General features: G+C 45.4%; 1 protein-coding gene across 1 annotated transcript in view; it reads right to left on the reverse strand.

Moving 5' to 3' along the window:
* The window catches only part of AATF (apoptosis antagonizing transcription factor), a 100,244-nt gene extending 97,004 nt beyond the window's left edge, over positions 1–3,240 (reverse strand). The window contains exons 1-2 of the mRNA XM_025851189.2: positions 2,989–3,240; positions 1,842–2,033 (exon numbers count right to left, since the gene is read on the reverse strand). Coding sequence (XP_025706974.1) covers positions 1,842–2,033; positions 2,989–3,073 — 277 coding nt within the window. The 5' untranslated portion in view covers positions 3,074–3,240. The remainder of the gene's footprint in view (positions 1–1,841; positions 2,034–2,988) is intronic.
* Positions 3,241–8,375: the final 5,135 nt, after the last annotated feature.

The following is an 8,375-nucleotide window of genomic DNA, read 5'->3' on the forward strand; positions in this document are numbered from 1 at the left end:
AACAGTTTTCCCAAACCCACATCTGAAAAAACATAATTTATCATTAACTATCCCAAATGTACAATCTCCATCACACCAGTGTACCCTATTTTTTTAAAGATTATGTTTATTTTTACCCTATTTATTAAATACTTATTAAGTATCTATTATGAGCCAGGTATAGATAAAAGCTAAGAAATGACAAGTAGAAAGTAATACCTGCGGGGAGGGGTTCATAGCCTGGTGGGAGTGGTAGATATGCATGCCAACATTCATATCATTATTATGATTATAGTGTCATTAGTACACACTATATGGAAAAGGATCCATCTAACTCTCCTGAAAGGGAGAGGAATTGGCTTCATGTGAAGGAGACATAATTTTCCTGATTAAACATAAGTAACAGCTTATGTGATAGGTCTTCAGTACTTCTTTAAAGAACTACATATAAACTCAAGACATGGAGAGGGCTGCCAAAATATAAATACAAAAACTAAGTGCAAAAATAGTAAGCAGAAATTAATCATTTAAGTTCTTTAAATGTGTGCCATTTCTCAGATTAAGGTATATTCATAGAGTAGTAGTTAAGAGTATAGATCTTGGAATCAGACTGACTTATTTGAATCCTGGCTCTTCTGCTTACTAGCTGTATGACCTTGAGCAAGTTACATAACCAATCTGTCCCTCAATTTCCTTACCTGTAAAATGGGGATAAATACTACCAACTTCATAAACTATTGAGAGTGTCAAATGAAATGGTACATGTAATGATAACAGTAACAACATCTTTTGAAGACTTAACTGTGTTCCAGTCTCTTAGCACTTTAAAGAACTTACCACAATGCTTGACATATGCTGAAAGCCCAATAAATATAACATTTGTCTCATGATTGGTCCCTTTATCACTCTCTAGGCAAAGAATGTGAAATGAACTTATCAGGAGCCCCCAGAACTATATCAAGGGCCAAATCATAGGTATCGTGACCTGAATAATAGTTTCTTTTATAGTTATTTATGGATTCTCAACATGGAACCTCTCTAAAGGAAAAAAAAGATGGCATCCACTCAGTAATCACCATATCCAGCCCCTCTCTTTTTCCACTGAGAAACTTACAATGTTTTAAAACTATAAGCTCATGTCCTCACATCCTCCTAAGGCTCTTGCAGGGGAGAGGGAAGGATTATGCTATTTTTACAATGGCAAAAAATGAGCTTCATAAATTACTGTTATACAGTGACCCAATGCAAGACTTGAAAAACCAAAAGAAAAGGGTCAAAATCCATGAGTAGCATGTTCATCAGATGCAATTCTTTTTCAACACATAGCCTCTCCAATATCCAATATGCATTGCCTTTCCTCTCCATTTTAGGGTGAACCATCAGGCTAAACATAAGGATTACAAAAAAAAAAAAAAAGAGAGAGAGAGAGAAACTTAATAGCTCTGAGCTTTAGATTGCTTATGAATTGAAATTCAGTACCTCTTAAGGTTCTTCCTAATGCCAAAATCATGGTCTCTTCTGAGACAGTAAGTGGGGGCACATACATAGACTAGTCTTCCAGAGATCATCCAAAAAAACAAAAAACACCCCACAAAGAAACACAACTTTAACCTTAAAAAAGTAGGAAAGTCAGGGCGCCTGGGTGGCTCAGTCGTTAAGCATCTGCCTTCTGCTCAGGTCATGATCCCAGGGTCCTGGGATCGAGCCCCGCATCGGACTCCCTGCTCTGCGGGATGCCTGCTTCTCCCTCTGCCACTCCCCCTGCTTGTGTTCCCCCTCTCGCTGTGTCTCTGTCAAATAAATAAATAAAATCTTAAAAAAAAAAGTAGGAAAGAAAAAGTACCATGCAAATGTCTACTCACCAGATGAACCTGGCAGAGTCTGCTCCCAATGGTCCTCCTTCCAAGCTTTTCTAGAGGTAGCCTTGCCAGAATACCTTCTGTCTGTGTCCAAGAGGGAGGCTGATGCCAGTTTTCTAATGCTACCCACCGCCAGGAAATGACCTTCCCCATCTTCCCCTTCATCAAACCTGTCAATCACTCTGGCAGCAGTGGCTGCAGGGAAGGGGGGAAAGTAATCAGAATCTCCAGGTTAGAAGGAACTTTAACAGTAACCCTATCCAACCCTTTTAACTCGTACTCTACAAAATCCCAACCAACTTCCAGGAAGAGGAAACTCATTACCTCTCAAGATAGACCACTACCTTACTCCTGTTCCTGAACAGAAAGCTGACCGCTGCACTACTAGTAGGACATATTTCTATGCCTTGGATCATAAAAAACGAGCCTAATTCCTCTTCATTGGTGACAGTCGCTCAAATATTGTAAGTCAGCCATCTATCCTCACTCCATCCCATCCCTAAGGGAGTCTGCTTATCCTGGCTCAACAGCCCCAGCTCCTTCAACTGATATTCCTAAGACACGATCCAGCAGTCATATTTATCCTTCCTTATTCTTCCTTCCTCACACTTCTCTGATTCAAGTCTAAAGCAGGATTACTCCCAACTAGACCTTGGAACACCAGCTTACAGAGCAGCAGTCTCATTCAGTCAGCCCCTGAGCAAGTGTCTTGAGGCCTAAGGGGGCTTAAACAGCACCACGGAAAGCCACTTCTTCCTTCAATCTCCAAGTTAAGTTCTTAGGGGCAGGCCCGACTTAAAAAACGACTGAGACTTCCTTCTCATTTCTAACTCAATACCAGTCACGGCATCCTGAAGGATAACTTCCAGCCCGCTACCAGACCCGAGCTCCCTGCAACAGCCCTCGAAGCCTGAGTGGCCGGGATGCTCCGCCCACCCGAGCACCAAGTCCAGCGTGCGGGTCAGGAAGAAGCCGAAGCCCTCCTCCCGAGCCCGGGGCAACGCTGCCGGGAGGCTGTTTTCCTCTGCGCCACGGCAAGGCGAGTAGGCCAGGCGGCGAGGCCTGGCTGCCCGCCCCGCTGGCGCCGCCAGGGTCTGCCCTGGGCCGGACCCACCGCTCCGCACGTGGCCTTTTCCCAGTCAGGCCTCACCCTCCTCTGGGTCGGCCTCAGGATCTGCCTCGCGCGGACGCGGGTTCAACAACTGTTCCAGCTGCAGCGCCAGCGGCCCCGCCATCGTCACCAGGTCTCGCTCCGCGCCGCGCTCGTCAGTGTGCAGCCCCCGCCGGGGCGCTCTCTCCCAGCCGGGCCCTGCCGCCCGGAGACGACCTCCCAGAACAGCCAGGGACCGCGCAGAACCCTGCTCTCGCTTGGGGCCGGCCACTTCCGGGAGGTGCGCGGGAGGGGGCGGGGCCTGCGTGTCTCTGCGGGCGTTGCTAGGAAAAAGGCGGAAGCGCGCGGAAGGCTGTAGGGATTGTCGCGGCCCCGGCGCGCGTGCGCGTTCGTGGAGGGGGAGTGTGGGGCTGTCCGGGAGCGCGCGAGGGCACGTGGCCGCCGTTGGCGCGGAACAAACGTTGCAGTGCGCGCGGCCCTTGTCCCCTTGCCTGGAATATGCTTCAAGATTTGAACGAGATTCGCTTAGAAATAAAGTGTGGTGTGGCCGTGGCCTATGGTGGCTGATTTGAAAAAGAGGGGGGAGTAAAGGGTAAGCGTCTCCAGCCTCAGGTGCGCTTTCGGGTACTCACAGACTGGGACCAAGAGAGGTTTGGCATTTAACAAGTTGGAGGAGTCTGGGGGCCGGGCACACGCTTGTGACCCGTGGTGGTCAGGATTTAAGAATCCTACGTCAGGGACGTGCATGCGTAAGTGTGCGGCGGACTCTTGGCGTCGTTATTAATAGGAATAATTAGAAGTCGCTCCGACTGTTCATAAATAAAGATCGATTCTGTAGTTTCTCCAAGTAGCCTTGTCTTAGGGAAAAGGGGGTGGTGATGATTACTTCATACCCTCATTATTGATATCTGTTCAAAGGGGAAGGCATACTCAGACACTTGAAACTGGTGCACAAATGCAGAAAAACGTCTACCGTTAGAGGGGCACAGGTAGACTCAGAATATAAAGACTTAATAGGATCAATTTAATTACACCCAGTCACATGGAAAGATACAATCCCTTTATATTCTCTTTCCTTCATGAAGCATTCCCTAGCTGCCCGCTGTGTGGCAGGCACTGCCAGAGGAGATACAAAGATGAGTAAGTTAAATTCTCTCCTGAAGGTGATCAGCCCGGGGCCGGGGTGGGGGGGGGGGGGGGTGGACAGACAAACTTGTAAACAGAAATGGCAATAAGGGATGATAAGGGTGAGTTCAAAATGGTCTATCCTTCCAGTATCTGTTTGAGATCACCTGTAGAAACCTCGAACCCCGTAAACAGAAACTACATCAAAAGAGTCCAGAAAAGAGCGTTAAGGGTTCCAGGCCAGTTGGATCACAGAGCTGAACAGCCTAGGAACCCTCAGCTCACCAGTGTTTCCTGTGGAACTTAGGAGAAGTGAGGGTCCCTGACTTTCACTGTCTTAGTACGCCCTCAGGGTCAAGAGCAATGAGAGGCCATCCCTTTGGTGAGGCTTGTTTCATGTCCCCTTCCTAGGTGACTGCAGAGGGGAAGGGGAATCTATCGTAGGGTAGACCCCCTCAAACCTAAAAGGGAAAGAATGCCAGGCTAGGACAGGAGCACCCTAGGCAGGGTACTAAGGCAAAAGAAAACCGCTTATTTACCAGCAGCAAGAGAATTAGGGCTAGAAAACAGCGTTGTTTGTTTTTGTTAACTTATATCCTGCAATTGGAGTCCGGTGCGGGCATCTTGGACCCCCAGGGCAAAAGCCTGCCCCTCAGGCTGCAACAGGGAGCCATCGCCTTGGGCTTCAAAGGACAAAAATGTTTCCACATTTAGGAAACTACCTCCCCCAATCCTCTTCCCTTCCTATTTGAGCAGTAGTGCTTAGCATCCTTGCCTTCAGGGTAAAGGAGAGGGAGAAAAGGGGGAGGGAGGCAAGATAGGTTCAGAGACCACCTCTAAACTGTCATACAAACAGGACACTGGTGGATGATTCTGGGCAGAAAATGCCCGAGTTCTGCTTACCTACTATCCCGTCTCTGTCCTGGTCCCCACTGACTTGGGAAGCCTTTGGAGGAAGAAATCAAGACTACTCTACTCCAGTCACACACATCCCAGGGCCCCCAAAATGCTCCTCTTGCTTTCTTCCCCCATACTGAAGGTAGGGAGGGGAGGCAAGAGGAAAGACTTCTAAGACTTAACATGCAGCTGAGAGAAGTTGAGGCACAGCACGGGGCAGGGGAGCACCCTCCTAAATGCCCTCTCTAGGGGGCCCTTCCTGCTTGCATTCTAGTATCTTGAGAAGGGAGGAGGGGTTTCCTGTTGGGAACGGGTCTAGAGATAGAGGGTGGACTACAAGAGAGGATATTTCAAAGACTATACCTCCTAGAAGAAATTTAAGCCTCTGACTGCTCTGGGAGATGTGAGCAGATTTGATGACCAAAGGGATGGGAATAAATGGGAGCACTCTCCAAAAAGAACAGTCCTCTCCAGAGGAGGTCAGAGGATCTCCTGGTTCACAGTTCTCTGCCGCTGCCTAAGGGCTGCAAAGTGACAGACAGATGTAGGAATAGCAGAAGATGGGTAGGGGTGACATTAGATTACCACCCCCCCCCATTGTCCCAATCAACTATTCCTATGACCGGGTGTTTCAGGAGTTTAGGGAAACCAGGTCCTTGCCTGCCTCTATTCTCAGATGCCATCAATCCCCAGGTCCCAGGTCCCTGCCAATGCCTGTCCTGCCTCTCCATGCCTAGTTCTCCCTGACCTTGTCTAGCCCTAAAGCAGCCCCCAGTCTCCCCCAGCCTGGGGAAGTTGGGTGGGTGAGCTTCAGCTCCCTAGCCCAGGGCAAGCTGGAACCCTGAGGGCAGATGGCCAGAGGCACAGAGGTGGCAGCTTTAAGATGGCCGCAGGGAGAAAGCTAACTGCCAAGCCTATCTGGAGAGGAGACTGCCCTCCTAGGAGGGAGGGGAACGCCTTGGTGCTCCCCGTGGCCCTTGAGCCTCTCCTGGGAGCTCCCAGGCGGCCGCCTGCGGATGGTGCAGCATTTCTCTGCACCTTAGGGCCAGAGGTGGACAGTACTGCTCTGATGGGAAGGAGAATAGTCCCTGATATTTCTAGATCTCCTCTTCTCAGGCGCCTCCCAATTTGACTGCTAAGCTTTGCCACCTGTTCAGGTATTTTTAGGGTTCAGTATACAGAACCAGGAGGGAAAGACTGCCCTGCTGCCACGGAGTCAGAGAGAGGAAATAAGTCCACACTGAGCGCCCAACTCAAAACCCTTCGTAACAAGTACCCGATTCCACAATAAAGCTGCTAAATAATTCAGCAGCCCTGATAGGAAAATGCAGCTTCCCATGAGCGTACTGTTCAGTTAAATGAATGTCTTTAAAGGGGGGGGTGGCTATAATGAATAAGTTGGCTGTGATTTAATGTATATAAACGCTAAAAGGGCAAAAACAGCCGATCCAGGGATTGCATACAAAGCAGATAAAGAATTGTGCTGCATGCAGAGGTTAGGAATTTCAAAAGTCTCCGTATTTCATAAATTTGGATTTCTGAAAGAACACTATCAGGTTCCTCCCTGATAGTCCTCCCCATTAGACAAACCGTCATATGGATGCAGTGAAATATTGCTTATTTTAAAACCTTCCCTGCAGGAAAGATACACTTGGTTGTGTCTTAACAAAATATGAAAACGACAGTGGAAATTACATACCATTTAATGTAAAACCTTTGATTTTTAAAACGAAATAAATAATCCAGACTGGAATCTAGGTGATATAGAAAAGAAATTCTGGAACTCTAATGGCATCTAATATTAAAAACACACACGTATTCCATAGTAGATAAATATTTAAATTCCTTCCATGTTTAATGAAGGCTTGGAAGGGACTGAAGTACTTTTCAGAACATATTGGCAACCCCCAGGTAAAATTTGATTTCTATATCGGTTATTTTTTGCTCATCTTTCAGGAAAAGGTAATATGTATCTTGTGCCAGGCAAAATAGTTTTCCCTCTAGGAAACTTCAAATGTAACAAACACTATAAAACAACTACTTCACATCAGTTCTCTGAAAGGGATTAAAGTATTTAATTTCTAGCTGTATTGTACATTCATTTTACATTATCTTTTAAACCGCCAAATTAGAGAGCAGGATTATCTATGGGAAGTGAATTGAAACTGAAAAGGATCGCCTCTAACTATATATTTACAGGTAACTGACTTTCACAAGTCCGGTTTCACATGTGCGGACTGCGGAATAGAGAGAGTGCATGCGATCTCATGCCTAATCATACTGGGAGCACTCATTTTTAGCCCTGGATTTGATTTCTATTTCAAATTCTATATTAACTTGTCAGCAAATATCTCTTCAACTATATCAATTAAACCCACAGAATGCAAATCTGTGGTTAATAACAGCAGGAAGCCACGGAGAAAAGCTAGGCTGGCATTAGCAAGGGGATTCAGCCACAGTCAAAGTAAAAAGATACCCCAGTCCTGCCTCTCTTCCTTCTGGCTTCTGAGGGACCATTCAGCTCCCCATCAGGTCTCCCCTCTACTTGTTAAAACATCGAATAACACACCGATTATCTAAACATCAGATTTTCTATTTTTATTAAAAACTCACAAATTTATTCAACATGTTTTCTTTCATACAGTGAATGGTCTAATATGCACTGGAGGTCACACAAGCTTAGGTTTATCAGAACAATAAAAGACATATGAGAAATTTAATATATAAAGAAAAAAGTAGCAGCTGTTGACTGCATATTTGACCATAAAATTTAAATATTTTGGACTTTTATTTTAAAGACACAAAAATAAAACCTGTGTGGGTCTATATAAGTCATATTAACAATTCCATGAATGTTCAACAGGACTAAAAATTAGCAAAGATGTTTTTTTTTTAAACCTTGTAACACTTTTTTTTTTTTTTTAACACTTTCTCAGGTTGTGGTGCTAGGCACCTTTACAGTATTTGTGCTATAATTATTCTATTTGGCAAGTGTTTGAATATCATGTTTTCTCTTTGCCTTGTGTAAACAACACCTTTTTACATACTAGCACAGTGAGCTGCGAGCCCTGCAAATCTGTCAGAACATCTACAGGAAAAGAAAATGAACAATTTTGGTTGATTGCTCAAAACATTTTGTTTTTGAACAAGAGGTTTCAAAACAGGATATATTAATAAAACACTGAACTCCTGAATTTAACATTATACGTAAACAGTTGACTGTTTTTAGTTCAATAGTCTTTTTTAAAACTTTTTTTTTTTGTATGTGTGAAGGTAGAATACTTTCTTGTACAGTTGATGTTCAAGTCATTTTACTGAGAGGTCTGGCTGGAGACCATCCTATCCAGGGTGTTTGCGTGTGTGTGTGTGTGTGTGTGTGTGTGTGTGTGTGTGTGTGTGTGTGT

This window comes from Callorhinus ursinus, unplaced genomic scaffold (assembly GCF_003265705.2).
Source record: "Callorhinus ursinus isolate GAN/ISIS: 27379988/994484 unplaced genomic scaffold, GSC_fseal_2.0 scaffold34, whole genome shotgun sequence".
NCBI classification, from domain to species: domain Eukaryota; kingdom Metazoa; phylum Chordata; class Mammalia; order Carnivora; family Otariidae; genus Callorhinus; species Callorhinus ursinus.